At 34.6% G+C, this 18995-nt stretch overlaps 1 protein-coding gene across 1 annotated transcript; it reads right to left on the bottom strand.

Annotated features, from left to right (window-relative positions):
- Window positions 1-7436: 7436 nt before the first annotated feature.
- On the bottom strand, window positions 7437-18497 carry LOC306880450 (tyrosine-protein kinase Lck-like). Its single transcript, XM_079433960.1, has 15 exons — window positions 18280-18497; window positions 17882-17918; window positions 17591-17685; window positions 17413-17500; window positions 17138-17174; window positions 16810-16903; window positions 16327-16425; window positions 15992-16095; window positions 14550-14699; window positions 14044-14196; window positions 12430-12609; window positions 12255-12331; window positions 10974-11124; window positions 10537-10668; window positions 7437-10434 (listed from the first exon to the last, which is right to left on the bottom strand). Exons 4-15 carry the CDS (start codon window positions 17497-17499, stop codon window positions 10232-10234), a joined length of 1467 nt encoding a protein of 488 aa, XP_079290086.1. The 5' UTR covers window position 17500; window positions 17591-17685; window positions 17882-17918; window positions 18280-18497; the 3' UTR covers window positions 7437-10231.
- Between the last annotated feature and the right edge of the window lie 498 nt (window positions 18498-18995).

The following is an 18995-nucleotide window of genomic DNA, read 5'->3' as shown; positions in this document are numbered from 1 at the left end:
ATTACACAAGATTTGTATTTTAAAGAAAACCAGTTCGAAGGGAGCATAGTTTGCTTTTTGGGTTAAAAGAATTTCTTAATATGAAATTCGAATGGTATGACAATTAGATTAGACTGTACAGAAATTGAAATCTACACGCTAATACACACCACACTCATAGTCATGCAACGCTGATGTTGTTCATTTGAGAATAAAATATAACAATGATATTTTGCACGCTTTGATGTGATATGAGCTAACAGATCTTTAGATTAAATCACTATTGGTAGCGCGATTTATGGTAATGATTTTTTCCTCAGTTGGGCAGAACAAATGTGACTGACTTGTTACTTACTTGTTCAGATGACAATATACGGTGAAAATTCTTATTTGGGTCATATATTCCAAGACGTAGACTAAAATGTGATTGTGAAGTACAGTAAATATCCACAACAAGGCTGTGACTAACTGCCACACATTCACCTCAAAACATTAGATTCATCCGCGCTGGAGCTGTGCCAGAGTACAACCCCAAGCAATTAAGATAATTCCGCAAGTAAGTGCAATTCCAGGTTTTCAAACATAGATGGCGACAAAGAGGCAAAACTTACGGACTGCAGCTTTAAGAAAATAGAAAGAAAAGAAAAAAGGAAAATGGACAAATTTGGCAAATGCTTCAACCACAAAACATGCTTTTCAAATTATTGCTTTTGCAATTTGATCACAAGGTGGCGCTTTTCAGTAGGCTACAGTTGCAACTGAATATATTGCTAAGATTTTAATGCACACCCACACATTATGGCATAAAGTGGTTTGTGGAACAAAAGAAGTGAATGAACAATTAGCTTTTTCAAGATTCTGTTCCACAATACAACAAATAATTAATCTTTTAGGGAATAACAAAGGCAGTGACTGCCTCATTATTATAAATTATCCTAGCAATTTAAAGTGCATTACAGTCTGAATTTCTTTAGAGCTGTAGGATGTACATAGAGCTAAAAAAAAAAAAAATAGAATAGCTGTAGAAATTTTATTTCCAACTGGTTTCAGTCAAAATGAAATAGTTTGCAAAATCAATGGAATAGTGAATGAAATAGCCAAGGAAGTAAATTCCCACCATGAAAGAAAAGCTTCACAACAGTCTTCTCTATTTGTTTGTTAAAAAATAAAAGAATAAGCACGTACAGCTATTGATTTTTGCTGCAACAGGCTCTCTAGAGCCTTCTAATTGTTTCTGCGAGAGGGAGAGAGAGACCATGGTCAATGTCATCATCAGAAAGGACAGTATTCTAGGTCACAGAAACATTAATATTTATGCCAAGGATGTTTCTCCTATAGATTGATATTAATTATCCACATCCATTGGCCTGACTCTGCAATAGTTAACACTCCAGGGACCTGTATTGTTGCTCTGCATATTTAAAAGTTTTTAAAATTAATTTTTATATAACTTTTATATAACATTTTTACATTTTGTTTAATTTATATGACAATTTATTGATGATAAACTACAAAGAAAAATGAGAGGGAGAATGAGATACACTGCAGGCCAGATCTGAACCTGCGCCATGCATGCCTAAATATTTAATGTTTTAAAGTCAACATAAAAAGCTATTATCAAACCCATCTTACATTACTTCTGTTCTAACATAATTCTGAATGAAACATAATTTTCATTGAGCTGCAACTAAATATGCATCAGTTCTAATCATTGTTCTGGTAGGCTTTTCCCCCATTCTTGTGAATGTGGAGCACTTTGCTAAAACATACTAGCTGTTAAAACATGCTAAAAATTCTAACAATGTGGTAAAACATGCTAACATGATAAAATATGCTAGCAACATGCCAGAAACATGCTAGTAACGTGCTAAAACAGGAAAAAGCCAGCAACTCCCAGCAAACCAGCAGAGGACTCTGAGTGTTTTTTAAAGGTCTAATGAGGACAATTCGACAATTCGCTAAAACATGCTAGCTATTCAAACATGCTGGCATCATCCTAAAACATGCTAAAAAATGTGTTACACCACTGGGGTCATTTCTCAATATGCATTCTTAAGCGATCTGTACTAGACATCATCAAGTTAAAATCCTCAAGAATGCAAGTACCTGGATGTGTTCTTGATATCGAGGATGCATCGAATGCAGACTTGGTAGGGTGACCATACGTCCTCTTTTCCCGGACATTTTTTTAGACTTAAAAAAAATGTGTCTGACCGGGATTTCCTAATCACCCAAAATTTTCCAGGATTCCGCTTTTGCTTTCTACAGTCACCTTTCATTGTGTGCGTTTTTGTCTTAAAGCCCTGAGTGGGACTGTTTTCTTAAAGCTGAATTTCTGACCATTGACGCCTGCTCCCGCAAAATATGTTTCGCTCCTGCGATTTTTGTGTCCACGCCTGTATTCTAATATTATATATAATTTTGGCGCATCAGGAAGCCACTATCTGTATGCAGAGTATTTAAATCTCTTTTGAATGATCGCTTTTGCTGTTCACTTTCAATTTCACGATCACGCACACTCTGTGGAAAGGGACCACATCTTACAAGATCAGATATTTGCCAATGAGCTCAGGATCAGTAGAGCAGCAAATCTTCCACCATGGTCTTTCTTGTCAGTCATCTCTCCTTATTCTCAACTTGTGATCAGTCAAAACTGACTCCTGCAGCTCTTGTTGGATGCAGGGTTGCCAAGTCTGGGTTTTTTTTTTGTTTTTGTTTTTTCAGAGAATTGTGCTACTTTTAAACTGTTGCCATGGATTGATTTTCCCAAGTGGGTTAGAAAAAGTGCATAAATTACATTTGACTGAAATGCTTGTATTGAAACATTTTGCATTCTACCTATGACTAAACCTTCATGGACTTCTTCATTAACTGTTCCCTCCTGGTGGAATAACCTGCCCAACTCAATCCAAGCATCTGAGTACTTATCATTTTCAAGAGACACATCTCTTTCATCTTCATCTGACCCTCTAACTCTAACACTCTCTATTATAATGCTAATTCTAACTTTATCTGCTTGTTTTCTTTTTAATTAAAAAAAACTTGACCCTCTAACATTTATTCTATTTCTATTCTAACTACTTGTTTTATTTAAAAAGAAAAAATATCCTTTAACACTAGCATTCTCTATTATTTGTAAGCTTCTAATAACACAATCATTATCTATTGTTTTTCCATTCTATTGATTTGTTTTATTACAAATCTGACACTAGAGTTCTCTATTCTTTTCTATTATATCTACTTGTTTTCTTTTTATGTATTATAAAAACAAAACAAACAAATAAAAAACTTTGCTAAGTATATTGTGTTAGGCTAAGCCCCGCCTTTGCCCGAACCCCTCCCCCACTGTTCTCTTTTTTGATAACTAAAATATGGTCACCCTAGACTTGTGAGAATTGAATCGTTAGAAATCCCAGAAGACGCTGTAGGTGGATGACGTACAAAAGCCTGTATACTTTAAACTTGGCATTCTCACTAAAGAGGTTCCCGCTGCATGCTCGTAAATACATTACGGTCTGTGAGACCGAAATCCACGAGAATGCAATCCATTCTTTGCATTCTTGGAAGTGAGAAATAGTCATAGGGCTAGCATAGTGCTAAAACATGCTAACAACTTGTTAAAACATGCTAGAATTATGCTAAAACGTGTTTTAGTAAATTGTTAAGATGTTGTTAACATGCCACCAATGTGCTAAAACATACCCACATCTTAAAATATGCTAGCAAAAACCCAGGGAAAAGCCAGCAACTCCTAGCAACCAGCTGAGTGTTTTTATTTTATTTTATTTTTTTATTAAATTATTTTTGTGGTTTCTTCTCAGTTTGGTGAATTCTGTAGTAGTCTAATATAATCTGAGTTTTTATAGGTCTGTCTGACTTTTCCAAACTTCTCTGAGTAAAACCTTCAAACTTTAAGCTTTTAAAAGATATTTAAAACAGACAAGGCTTTGCCAAAGTTTGTCATCAAGCTGTATCTGTCAAGTTTTGGGAAAAAAACTAACTACTATTAAAATAGGTCCTTTTGCAAGGTACTTTAGTCATTAAACAAAGGGAGGTTTGGTCAGTTTAGTCGGGTTTCTAAATAAGAAGAGAATTTAGACAATGTTATATAGAGACATGACACAAGAGTATTTCTGTTTGAAAGGCAGAATGACTGTAGGGAGGTCAGAGGCCCTGAAGTGATCTTTATCAGAACAGGCAAAGGATTGTGTAGCAAAACGTTGACTCAAGTTCACAGACAGACCACCAGCCTTAAGCTGCACACATATGATACAAAGATAGTATAGGAATTCCCTTACGAAAATTAACCATGGTTTTACCACCCTTACCAAAAAAGAAGTATACTTCAAGTTTATATTATTAAGTATACTTAAGTAAAGATCAAGTATGGAGTCGATCAACACCCCAAAGCTTGACAGTCATTACCTCTTCATGGGTCGATATTTTATTCCAGAACATTACACAGTGTTGATGCTGTTCTATGTCTGATGATATGTATTAGATTACATGTGAAAGCATCTTCTTCTACTTCTTCTTCTTCTTCTTTCAGCTTATTGGCGGTAGGCAAACTAATTTATAGTGCATTTTTGCCACCTACTGAGATGGAGTGTGGAGCAACAATGAGGAGTATAGTAACACACACACACAATTTTTTTAATAAAGTTAATAATAATAATAAAATAAAAATTTAATTATTTTTGTGAAAGCATCTGTTGTTTCGGTTTCTTCTTCACTTGTGTTTTGGAAATTCTGTACATAAGATGTGTAATAGCGCCTCCTACCATATAAAAATGTAAAAATGGATTCCCTGAGCACAAGTATAGCTCAAATATATTTAGACTTTTTCTAAGTATAAGTCAAGTATACTTAAATGTAATTTTAAGTATATTTCTGAGAAGTACATAAAGCACATTTCTGAGAAGTACATAAAAAGTAGACTGGAAGTATACTTTCCTATTTATAGTTTAAAAGAAGTATACTAATAGCACACTTGAATAAACTTCTTTTTCGTAAGGGCAACCAAAAAAAAAAAAAAACAGGGCTAGGCCTACTATATAGGCAACTATATATAGTAACAACAATTTAACGCACTGCTTGGCTACATGGTATTTGTAGTGAAACTGTGGTTATACAAATGGATACTACACTTTTACTATAATACTGTAAAACCATGGTTAATTAGGTTGTAAAAAATGTAAATGTAAAAATGGTAAACCATTTGGGAAGTCGTGGCCTAATGGTTAGAGATTCGGACTTGTAATCCAAAGGTTGTGGGTTCAAGTCTCAGGCCGGCAGGGATTGTAGGTGGGGGGGAGTGAGTGTCCAGCGCTCTCTTCACCCTCAATACCACGACTGAGGTGCCCTTGAGCAAGACACCGAACCCCCAACTGCTCCCCGGACGCCGCAGCATAAATGGCTGCCCACTGCTCCAGGTGTGTGTTCACGGTGTGTGTGTGTTCACTGCTGTGTGTGTGCACTTTGGATGGGATAAATGCAGAACACGAATTCCGAGTATGGGTCACCATACTTGGCCGTGTCACGTCACTTTCACTTTTTTTCACTTTCAAAATGAAAACTGGTTTACTCACCCTCTGTAGTGAATAGCGATTTCTTGTTGTTTTCAATGCAAATACAATTAATGACAACCGAGGCTTTCAAGCTTCAAAAGGCAATTAAAGCTCTATAAAATAGTCATAACTGGTCTTCTAAAGATACATTTCTGTGATAAAAAAAAAAAAAGTTGAAATCTTGATTGGCGAACCCGTCGTTTGAACGTTTGAATCGGTTGATAAATTTTACAAAACCATTCTGAGTGACTGGGGTATGAATCGGACCGACTCCTCAAGTCCAACTCACCAACTCAGTGATCCAGTCGTGAAGATTGTCAGTGAGTAACAGTTCGCAAATAAAACAATTTAATTTATTATTTAGTTTAATTGTTGCTTTGTTCTTCACACAAAAAAATATCATACTGCTTCAGAAGACTTTTATTGTTTTGATTCCTTTTTGAAGCTTGAAAGCGTCAGTTGCGATTCATTATTAAAAGCAGCGCTTTCGTTTTCTACAGAAGAAAGAATATCATACGGATTTGGAACGACATGAGGGTGAATACATTTTGACAGAATTCACATTTATCCCTTTAACTTACTCGGGATCAAATCATGATGTTATATTGAAGAGAGTGGCATTTCTTTAAGAACACATGATAGGAGGGACATCATCAGAATATTAATATAGATTGTTATAAATTGATGATGTCTGAGTGAAAGAGCATATTGAAATCTGGTTAGTTAGTTTTGCCATGATTAACCTCAGACAGTGTGTGGGTCAGCATCTAATAAAAAGGTATTGAGACTCACTGTCTGGCAGATGATTTATCAAGATAGTTTCTGAAGAAAAGTGCAGGGTTTGACCAGGGATATAATTTATGTCAAATAATGTGATCTGGCACATTATCAGAGTCTACAGATGTCCAATGCTGAAAGCAACACAGAAACACTCCTGTGCTTGACTACCTCCTGGTGGAAATGACTGAGAGAGACAGAAAGAGGAAATGAGTATGTGGACACGAATACATCACTCCAAGCTTTAGCCACCAAAACGTTCAGCCTTTTCTGACTGAGGTTATGATATCTTTTTTAATTCAGATTTTAAAAACACCCACAATCTAAAAGATTTCTATTGAAAATTTGAAACTATGACCACTAAAATCAGCACAGATGTTCATGATGTCAGTCTCAAAGGCCTATTGTTAAAAGTTGTCAAAACTTGTCTTGATGAATGATTCTGTTTGTTTGTTTATTTCTTTTTTGGTTTTAAATTATTTTCTTACTTCATTATCAAAACAGAATGGGGTGAATGGTCCAGCACACTCCAAAGCTGTGTTGCAAATATAATAAATTGTAACTGCTCTTTGCTTAAATTGCTAAAAATTGCTGATGACTGATCAAATGGATTTTACAGTTTTAAAATTTAAAAAGCAAACCTTTGTCCTCACATGCACATTTGCAGTGACTTAATGATCCAATATCAGACCGTTTTCTTCTGCCAAGAGATAATGTTGTGTAAATGGAACCATAAAGAGATTCTGCAGCCTGATGGAACATGGCCAACCTTGATGTTTAAATCAGGTGCTCATTGTGTATTTTTTCAGAGAAAAGCTTCTTCTGTAATCTTTATAATGGGTTGAAGTTTTTACAGATAAACAATTTGTGATGATGCATTAGAATAATTGGCCTTCTGTACATAAATCACACAGCTTAGAGAGCTGGCCAACACAGAGAGCTTGCTGACTATTTGTCTTACTAAAAAACAAACAAAAAAATACAGTCAGATGCGTTTCACATATCTAATGATGCATTCATCTAATATAGCAGTGACCGGAGTATTACAGTAAAATGCACGCTGGGTAATGATTAATTTCCACTGCCACAGTCAACAAAGCCACTAACATCACTGATGAGCCAGTTAATTTATCAGCTTCTGTTAAATATCAACATTCCATCAAACGAACATTACTTAATATATGAACAGATATCAAGTAAGCTTGCGTAGGTACCTCCTGCATCATTAACACAGCTTGAGAGCACTGATTAATCAAAAATTGGTTTCAGCATGCACTTCCCAGAAATATTTTGTTTAAATGGACACCTTTGAGAAAAACTTCAGCAGCATGTTTGGAATTCCGAGCCATAGAGTGCTTATCTTGAGAGGAATGCTGACTCACTGCTTCCTGTTTCAGCTGCAGACAGGCAGGCAGGAAACCACAGGAGCAGCTCTTGGGTGTTGGTTGCGTTCTCACTCAGTTATCTACAAACATATAAAGCCCCAGGGGTGAGTTTAAGGCAGGGGGTGGTGCTGTATGAATGCTGGGCATTTCTCATATTCATCTGAGACACCAGAACCAGAGCTTAACACTGAGAAATTGGAGAGACGTGCCTCAAAGCATTTTAAATTAAGAGGGTGCTATTTAAAATATCAGTTTAAATTACTCCTTCTATTAAGCAAGCATATTAAAAGACATGTAAAAAGTGCATACATGAAATTGGATTAACATATCGTACATTGATCATACTGATGCTATACACTACTGTTCAAATGTTTGTAGGCTGTAAGATTTTTTTTATTTTATTTTATTTTTTTATTCTGCAAGCATGCATTAAATTGATCAAAAGTGACAGTAATTTTAAAAATCCTTTTAAAATAAATGCTGTTCTTTTGAACTTTCTATTCATCAAATAATTCAGAAAAAAATATATATCATGGTTTCCACAAAAGTTTTAAGCCGAACAACGGTTTTGATAATAAGAATCAGTGTTGGGGGTAACGCATTACAAGTAACACAAGTTATGTAATCAGATTACTTTTTTCAAGTAACTAGTAAAGTAACGCATTACTTTTTAATTCAGAAGGAAATATACTTTTTCAAATAACACTAGTTACTTTGTTTCCCATGTCTTGACTGACAGCTCTCATGTTGAGAGAAATCGGGAGTAAGTGCAGAGGCGTTGTGTGTAAGCATGATGTTACTGTAGTTCTAGACTAAATATTAACATTATTTACTCATCTCACCTGCACAAAAACAGATTCAGTATTCCTCAAAATTAAAAAAAACAGTCAAATGCAAACTCAGAATATAAACCTGCAATAATTAGATATGTTTAATAAGACAAATATAATTTATGCATTTAATCCCATTTTATTAACCAATGTCTTTGCTACTGACCTTCGATTATCTAATTTAACCATACTAATAAGCAAGATAAGTTTAATTTTTGCAATTGCTGAATAGTGTTGAACTTTCTTCTGCGTCATATTCTTCATGCGATTTGTTTGAGCTGCACCCTCTACACAGACTTGAATTTACATTTCTTTCAGCCTGCAGCGTATTCATTTCACTTTTGATGTGAAAGGGCATTTACATTTGTAAAAGAATAACTTTTTTGTATTAAAAACAAACAAGCAAGCCCTGCCCAGATTTAAAAAGTAACTCAAAAGTAACAATTACTTTTTTTAGGGAGTAATACAATATTGTAATGCATTAATTTTAAAAGTAACTTTCCCCAACACTGAAAAGAAATGCCACATGAGCACCAAATCAGCATATTAGAGTGCTTTCCGAAGAGGAAATGTTCTCAGAACTTTGGCAGTGTTCTGACAAGGTTCTCTCAAAGATATGAACAAATGTTCAAGTAACATTAAAAGAATGTTTGTTCAGAGTTATCTGGTCTTTAATAATGTTAATATAATCTATATAATCTGAATAAATTACATTTTAAAATATATTGAAATAGTTATTTGTTTTTACTGTATATTTGATCAAATAAATGCAGCCTTGGTGAACATAGAAGAGTTTTTCAAAAACATTAAAAAATCTTGCCAACCGAAAACTTTTAAATAATAATGTATATGATCAGATAATCACAAACTCCTTCACTGTGTTATCTAACTCGTTCCTGATGAACGGAACATTCACAGTCTGTTATCTCAGGAGGAAGTCTAACTAATGACTGTGTTCATTTTATGGTTTCCTGCATGAAACTTCACTGATCATGTAGTCGGTTCATTTAAAACACATTCAAATAATTTCAGCCTTCAAATAAATCATAGGTAGTGAGTAGAAATAATGTTCAATATCTGTGCATGGATTTATTGAAATTTTCTACTTGGATATAAGAGGATCTTGTTTATGTGTGTCATAGCTCTGAATTTTCCAAAAGCGTTATCAGAGTTGAAGTGTGTAGTTTCTGTGAATAAAATAATCTAATTTAATTGCATAAATAAAACACTCCCCCAGTCTTCCAATTGGCTGGATAAACTGATAGCTCTGCCCCAATCTCATACCATTGGTTAGGCCTATGATGTTTGGCTGGGCTTGTCTCAAACAAACAGAGCAATGTTCTGACAGCACCACAGAGCCACAGTGTTTCAGGGGAACCAAACAAACATCATACTTACAGTTGTCTGCATAATTACAGCTGTGATAGAAGAAAGTAACTTATCGAAAAAAGTGCACACTCACCTTTAAAGAATTATGAAATACCCTAAGAAGCACACAAGATAAAACAAATCTGAAAAAAGCCTAACAGTAAATGTAAAAAATAAAATAAAATACTGATATACAAGGATGCATTATTGTTGCTTTAGTATATTCCCCATAATCCATATTTTGGTCCGGAGTTCAGTCCATCCTATCATTCCATATGTTTTTGTGCATCCCCTTTTCAGTTCATCTATTGGTTCTGCATTGAGGTTATGGCTGCATCTCGTACTGGCCCTCAGTAGCAATGAAAAAGTCATTGAGTATGTCCTGTAGGTGGTCAAAGGTGGGCCTGCTCTCTGGCCTATCCTTCCAGCAATTCTGCATGATGTCATAAAGCTCCTCTGGACATCCATCTGGACATGGCATCCTGTAGTTCCTGTCAAGGTTACTGATCACCTCTGGATTCGTCATGCCTGAAATTGTGAGGAAAGCACAGCCAGGTTGTTCAAGATCTACCCATCTATCCTACACTGTTCTGAATGGAAAACGAAACCCAAGAGAGAAAAACCCATTACCTGGATACGGTACTCTGCCGTATGTGACAATCTCTGTCAAAAGAACTCCAAAGGACCACACGTCTGACTTGATGGTGAAAGTACCAAAGTTGATGGCCTCAGGGGCCGTCCATTTAATAGGGAACTTTGCACCTGATCGGTAAAAAAGATGCGATGACAGGCGATAAATGGGGTTTTTGTAAAGGTGGTGTGCAAGCATGGAAAATTAGTATTTTGCAAAAGTTTATTAATGATACAAAAATACTATAAATAAAGCCTAAACTAAAGAAAAATCTGCCTTTATGTGGTAAGAACAGACAACTCGGAAATTTCATCACGGAAAGAATCTTTTTTGAATATCAGTAGCTCGTACCCAAATGTCAGCACTAACTGGTGCCAATTAATCTGTGGCAGTGGAAAAAAAGCACTGCACTGTGGGAATAAATGACTGTACTCACCTTCTTGTGCAGTATATTCAGTTTCTATGATCCTGGCAAGGCCAAAGTCTGCTATTTTACAGTGCAGGGTGTCAGAGACTAAAATATTAGCGGCACGCAGGTCTCTGTGAATGTAGTTTTTCCTTTCTATGAAAGCCATTCCCTCTGCAATCTGTTACATAGAGAGAAATTAAACTGAATATAATTTAGGCTATATGTGGAATATTTGGTCATTTTTATAATTCAGTTTCTCAAATACTTTTTTTCAAAAAACTGAACTATACATTTTGGTTGTCATTGATATTATTTAAAATTACTCCAAAAAATATTCAGCATCAAAGGATATTATTTAATGGCAAGAACACGGTGGAAACGTAACAGTTTTTTACCCTGTTCTTGCCATGAAAGCTAATATGGCATAAAACAACCAAATAAATAAGTGACCCTGGACCACAAAACCAGTCATAAGGGTACATTTTTCAAAATTGAGATTTATACATTATCTGAAAGCTGAATAAACAAGCTTCCCATTGATATATGGTTTGTTAGGATAGGATAATATTTGGCTGAGATACAACTATGAAAATCTGGAATCTGAGGGTGCAAAAAAATCAAAACATTGAGAAAATCGCCTTTAAAGTTGTCCAAATGAAGTTCTTAGCAATGCATATTACTAATCAAAAATTAAGTTTTGATATATTTACAGAAGGAAATTTACTAAATATCTTCATGTAACATGATCTTTACTTAATATCCTAATGATTTTTGACATAAAAGAAAAATCAATCATTTTGACCCATACAATGTATTTTTGGCTATTGCTACAATTATACCCCAGCGACTTAAGTCTGGTTTTGTGGTCCAGGGTCACATATAGAAAATGATTTATGATTTTTTTATGATGAACTGAAAAAAGTTAGCAGCAACATAGTGGGCTCTAACAGGAAGTTTCACAGAGAGCAAGATCGCAGTCATGCATGTGAGGGGCTTCAGGTCGATGGAAAAATTTACGTAATATCCTGCCGGAAGATATTAATCTAAATTTGTGGTGGTTGCTAGAAGTGTTCAGATCTAAAAATGTTCAGACCATGAGCTTACAAGACCAAAGACCATTTCTAAAAATAGTTACAGAAGTTGAAACTGATGTACAGTGGGTGCATGGATTAACTCTAATTAATGTGCAGGTTTAAATGTATCTGTTCCATAAAGATTCAAATCTGCAGTCCCAGAGGAATAATTAATTTCTACTAAGCTATGAAGACAAACAAGTGAAATCATGACAAAAAAATTTATTATTCTTACTTGAGCAGCCATATCAATCAGCTTGGGAAGTTTCAATTTATGGCCATCATCCGTCTTCAGAAAGTCTAACAAGCTTCCTTGAATAGGAAAAGAACAATTGTATAGTTTGGACAGTCATGTCATAATTTGAATTACAAATGGTTTAGGACTCTAATAATGTTGTGGGAATACGAACCATTAGCCATGTACTCTGTGACGATATATATGGGTTCTTTGGTGACTACAGCGTGCAATTTCACCAGTCTCTCATGCTGGAGCTGCTTCATCAGATTAGCCTCCTGTAGGAATGCCTCTGGCTCCATGGTGCCTTCCTTCAAGGTCTTGATGGCGACTTTCTGGGAGTTTTTGTAGAACCCTACAAACAAAAGCCACAGGCACATGCAGGTTTATCAAATAAACTTGTAAACAAAATCTCATTGATCTACGGCAGCTCAATGAACACATTTTTTAGGACACATCTAATTTTAGCCTCATGGTTAGATTCTTAAGAAAGGGCCAAGAATCAGTTATTCATGATCAGGTATGCTGTATAAATCATGTTTTAATCAGTCCTTTTGTCTAGTTTAAAATAAACATATGTAAGCGCATATTTTAAAACAGGATATATTTGCTGTCCGTTCTTGCTTTAAGCATATACCTCACTAAATATAGTTATACAAAACACAAAATCATTTTAAAAAATGGATATCAAATGGATAAAAATAAAACTATAATACTGTATTAAAAACACTAATATGAATAACAATATGAAAACAAATATTATGCCATTCTGCTTCTCAAGTAACTGTGTATTTATGTTAAAAGAATTAAAGAAATATTTAAAGAAAAATGCAAAATTGCGAAGATCTGCAAGAGTGCATACTGCACAGTAGAGGAACATGGATAAGAGGTTTTTGCAAAACTCCGATTAATGTTGACCCAGGTGGCCAAAGTCAAAACCTCTTTGACGTACAATTAAATTATCATTCATGTGGCTAAAATGTGACAATATCACACAAAACCACACGAAACACTGACACACGCTCTTGAACAAGTGACTTCATGGCCAGTATAATGAGAATTTTACTCTGAAGTCAGATGAATACAAAGACATATTTATTTTCACACTTTATTTTTTATTAAGGTCCAATTCTCGCCATTAACAAACAATTAACTTTTGCCTCAATAAGCTCTAATTTACTGCTTATTAATAGTTAGTAAGATAGTTATTAAGTTTAGATGTTGATTAGGGATGTAGAATATGGTCATGCAGAATATGTGCTTTATAAGAACTAATAAACAGCTAATATGTTAATAATATGCATGCTAATAAGCAACTTTACTAGTGAGAGTTGGTCCCTATACTAAAGTGTTACCTCATTTTAATTTTAATTAAATATCTGATTAAATTTAGTGTCTGATTAAAATGTTTTAATTAAATTTTGAAAAATAATTTTATGTATGTTACATCAAGGCAACACTGCTACAGTGAAAAGAAATTAAACTGAAAGATTTCATAGTATTACTATGGTATTCTGACCTCAAAAATGAAAATCTTTCCATTTAATTCAATTTTATTTGTGTTTATGAACACGAAAAAAATTGACTTCTGCTGTAGGTTTTGTAGCTTTTAAATCAAGATAATGAATCTGACTACATATTACACAAAATTAAGAACACTCTCTAATAAACTGAAATTACATTGTCCAGAGCAAAAATATGTCGACCAACCACTGTGCCAGAAAAAGAAGAATAGAGATTTGTTACCCAAAGGCAACATTGCGCATCTGAACTTTCTTCCGCTTCTTACCCATCCACACTTCTCCAAACTGGCCGGCACCAAGTTTTTTCACCATTTTCAGAGTGTCTCTGGGAATCTCCCACTCATCTTGAGCCCAGGGTCTCTGAGGGGCAGCAGTTTGACAGGGACTTCCTAGCCTCTGGCATAAACCATCCGCTGTCCCTTTATGTACAATAAAGAAGTTTGGGAAAACAGCAAGAATGTTCAGAGTATGTCACAAACACAATTTCTAAATAAAGAAGACTAGAATCTACCAATCTAACTGAAATGAAACCATGTTTACTGGTTTTGATTCTGTCTGGAGAAGAGCACGAGACGTGCCAAACCAGTTCTATAAAAAGACACTACAAACCAAAATGGGGCGAGTGTGCAGAATACGAACTGTGACTGAAGCTGACCTATTTATCTGGTGGTTAAAGCAACTGTGTTCTCACAGCTACGACCACAGAAAGTTTACAGTAGAAGAAACAGAAATGGTCCTTGATGTAGCAACAGTCTTAGCTCTGAATACTTACTGGAGTAATGCGTTACTAGTTCTTGAAGAGAAGAAAACGTTGTGGAGGGAGAGATGTAGTAACCACCGTTATCAAGGGCCCGGATCTTATAATGCTTGACTACATCACCTTGCTCTAGGGTGGAATCTCTTACAGACAGAGAGAAAGCACCTGCAGAGGATCAGAAACAGCAGTTAAATAACATGGCTGATCAGTATGCTCCTCTAATGTTTACGAAGAACAGAATCCCAGCCAGCCAAATTCTGTCAAAGTTAAAAGCGCACATTAAATGTCATCATAACACAGGTATCACTGAATATGTGTCCTAACAATATGAGAACCAATACTTGTTGCCCTAGGCTCTGTAAAAAGATAAAAGTACTCAGAGAAGTATCCAATGCATTTAAGACAACTCTTAGAATCTCTGAATCATTTTGCATGTTCAGGATTTTTCACATCAGGTTTGCTGGTCTTTGGAGAAATGGCTGACATTGCTTACAGCACCTTAAATAATAATGTCTTTGCTAAGCAATAAACATATATTTTTTAATGTATTTAGTGATTTAACTGTGCATTTTAAACACAAAGTATTTTTTTCTTATTTTCCAGAAGAAAACAAATATCTAAGATACTTTAACTTGAGAAGAAAAATGACTTAAATATAGCAAGTATCGTTTTCAAATGTATCAAAATTAAGTGACTTTACACTTAAAACAAGAAAAAAAAGTGGTAAGAATTTTTTTTTTTTTTTTATCTTTAAATTAATATTTTAATTAATAAATTAATAGGTAATAGTTTTTTTGTTTGTTTGTTTTTTATACACACAAACCTATTTAACATGTTTTAATGCTTTATACATTTGGTCAAATTATACACGCAGAAACCTCAGTTACTGAAAAATTTCCAGTGAAGACTAGTTTCTGCATTTTCCATCGCTCTACAAAAAGATAAATAAAATAAAATGGCTAGTAATATCTCCACGCAAAGCACAGATCTCAGTACATCGGTTGACATTTATTTGCTCTTTCAGCTCTCTGCATGATGTGAACTTGAAAAAGAGCAGCAGATGAGACTCTGTCAACCTTGAAAAATTCAAATATGCACATTTTATCAGTGAAAGATTTCATCAAAACCTCTGGACCCAGTGCTCCTTTAAATAATAATTTAGTTTGACTGGTCTGAGGTAAAGAAAGAACCTTGACAATTGAAAATATTGTGATGGTGTATTATACTCACTACTTGAAGTAATTTTTTTAGTATTTCTTTCTTTTTATGGTAGAAACTGAACTAATGCTATACTCCTTGCTGTAGCTAGATAATGTAGTGATACACAGTACTGTAGCAATGGAACTACTTGAAATGTTGTGCACTTTTGTGCTTATGGGCCTCAAGAAGTGAACTGCTTGAGCAGCCATTCAGTGATCACGTGAAAACAAAGGGAATTCAATTTATTGGCATTTGACCTTTGGTTGTTTCACTTTCTCTCACAAGAAATGCCCCAGGTTTGTTTCCTGGTGCCAGCAGAAAACGCTCTGTGTCTCTACGACTGATGTCCTTGAAAAACCATCTGGAACAGAAAACAGAGTCTTTATAATATCATTCTTTACAAATTACGTTTACAAATTCAGTTAGTTCTGAGTAACATTCCAAGAATGTTGATGTTATTAAGCATAACAGCAGAGGAACATTCGTTGCCTTCGGCCGTAATACGGCAGTGCTGGTATTCAGAGCAACACTCTTGCCCGTGTGCTATTGCTGAAACATATCCATATATTGGTAATATTTGTTACTACTGTACCTCTCCACCTCCAGTGTGTGTGCTCTTGCCACATATGCAGGCGGAATATATCCCTCATAACCAGTGACCAAGGACTTTGCCAACCACCACTCACCGGTCCTGAGAAAAACATGGGACAAGTTAGTCATTGTAATAATTTGGCTCTTTAATCTATTTTAATGTTTTATTTGTGTGTGTAAATATTTTAACTGACATTCACATGTAGCAAATTTAAACAATTCATAATATAAAGATTATTCACCTGGAATAACATAAGCAAAACGGCAAAACGGATGTATATCTCTTTACTAGAAGTTTATTAGCCAAAAGCTGTGCCTACTGTGCCATTCAAGCTTTATAAAGTTAACAAATTTCATACCAATTTATTCTTTTGATTAATTGTAAACATTTACAGGTGGAGATCCTCTCTCAATATAAAATGCTGGAAGTCTTTGCTGTATTTTAATTTTGTACTACCAAAAAGTATCGGTATTGTTTACTCACTCTTTAATAATCTTGAGTCTGTCGCCTTTTTTGAACTGAAGATCACTATCACTAGCAGGCTGGAAGTCATGTTGGGCAACAACAATGTCTTCATCTGAAAAGAAAGTTAAAATATGCAATTCAAATATTTGATTAACATTTCCTTCTGGTGCATAACATGTGAACAATAACATGCCATGACAGTTTATGGCCTTTTATTTTCTTATTTTTAATAAGAACACAAGATCTGCACCCAGCAACGTTATTAATATAATGTCTTCAAAAGGATTTTGGAAAGAAAACGCTTTCCTGAATCCAAAGCAGACATGCCAAAAATTAAACGTATTACCTAGATTGTTGTTCTGCTTCCTGTGATCTCTTGACAACTGTAAATAAAATATTTCATACTCATAAATGATTTTTAAAACACCTACATGCAATAGAAATATAGAAATTTGCAGTAATATAAATTTTTGTAATATTAAAAAAAAAAATACAATACAGCTAAACTGAAAATGGTCTTGTTTGTCACTGTGAAGCTCAGTAAAAGTGAAAAAAGTAAAAACTATTTTCTCACTAGAATTCAGCTGGTCATTAAAAAATACTAAAATCAGCAATACTTACATGAAATTTGTTAGAGTTTGATGAATTATTATGTTCATGCCCTTTAGAGTCTTTGCGATGTTTCTGGTCACTACAAGCACAACCCATCCTTAAAAAATGAAATGTAATCATCTTCTTAATCAGTGTTCATTTACTTATATTTTGTCAAATCAAATCTACTTGTTCCTTGTAATCACACCTATATTCGGCGCTATCAGTCTCCACAGTTCTCTACTCGGAGTTCAGTAATAGTCCAGAAAACCAGAAAAGTCCAGAAAGGCATCATACTGGGTGCTGAATAAAATAGGAAAACATTTTTAAGCTCACCCACAGGAGCCAAACATGATCATGATTTTACCACAGTTTGGTGGTTCACACTTAAAACATAATGTTTCCATTAATATAGTTAGACAGTCACTGATAAATGCAATCTTATCACACAAACAAAAATAAAACACAAATATTCAAATATTTATTAAAGAATGCTTACCCTTACGAAAACAGATTCCATTGGATGACAATATTAACTAGTCCAAAAGATAAAAAGATAAGATGTTTAGGTGTTTATCTGTCATTTTAACAGCTTGGCAAATTGAACTAAATGAAAGAAACTTATAAACAATTTTCAACTATGGTGATGATTTGTGGTCATTTTTATAAGAATTATTTCCATTCAGACCGAATATAAGCATAATTACAAATCTATTTAAAGATAGGCTACAACTTGAAAGTCAAAATATGAAAATATTTTTAAAGTAAAAAAAAAATATGCTACCAATGAAGTAAGAAAAACTACAAAATGTTACCACTATATATCATAGCAATGTCTACTACAGTAAAGCCAAAATATCAATTTAAAGTAAAATAAATATATAAGTTTGTACTTACATTTTGTGTGTCCTCAGCACACTTAATGTTAGTTCTAAACTACATCAAGAGTATTTTTTCTCTTACACATATACAAAGACAAAGGCAGCCCATCTACCGCAGACACACACTCAATCTCCATCTGAGGCCTGGCATATGCCCTGAGAGACCACGTTAGTTGAAAGAGATAAATAGAGATGTGTATTTAGCATACCCCTCCCTCTCTTTCCTCTGAGAGTGCTTAATTCACGAACTATACAAATGACTTTGAGTAAAGCACGCATATGATGAGCATGTGATGTCAGATATTGAAACAGACAACTACATATAACATCCTCATTCTTAGTAACAGTTTCACTGCTGTGAATGTTATTTTTAATCTTTGCTGTCTGGCAACAAGGAAGCCTTAGGATTTCTTAGAAATACAGAAATTTAAATGGGCTTCAAGAAACAAAACCTTCTTTTAAAATAATTTCAATGAATTTGGGAAGTTGTGCTGTTTCGCAGGCATCTCTCATAGAAATATACACAGAACAAAATTCTCAAAATCTTCCCATGTTGAATGAGAATATGAGAAGAGTGAAGAACTTAAAAGCTACATATGTTTTAGCTCACAGCAGCAGCTTTGTCACAGGATGTTGTTGACTAGCCCATACAGACGTTTCCCTTTATAGGCACTGTGGTTTTCTTCAGTTAAACTTTGGTTAATCTGATCTCTACCTTTTGCATGTTCATTT

This window comes from Barbus barbus, assembly GCF_936440315.1.
Source record: "Barbus barbus genome assembly, chromosome: 14".
NCBI lineage: Eukaryota > Metazoa > Chordata > Actinopteri > Cypriniformes > Cyprinidae > Barbus > Barbus barbus.
The sequence above is the reverse complement of the archived record's forward strand: the minus strand, read 5'-3'. Positions and strand labels throughout refer to the sequence as shown.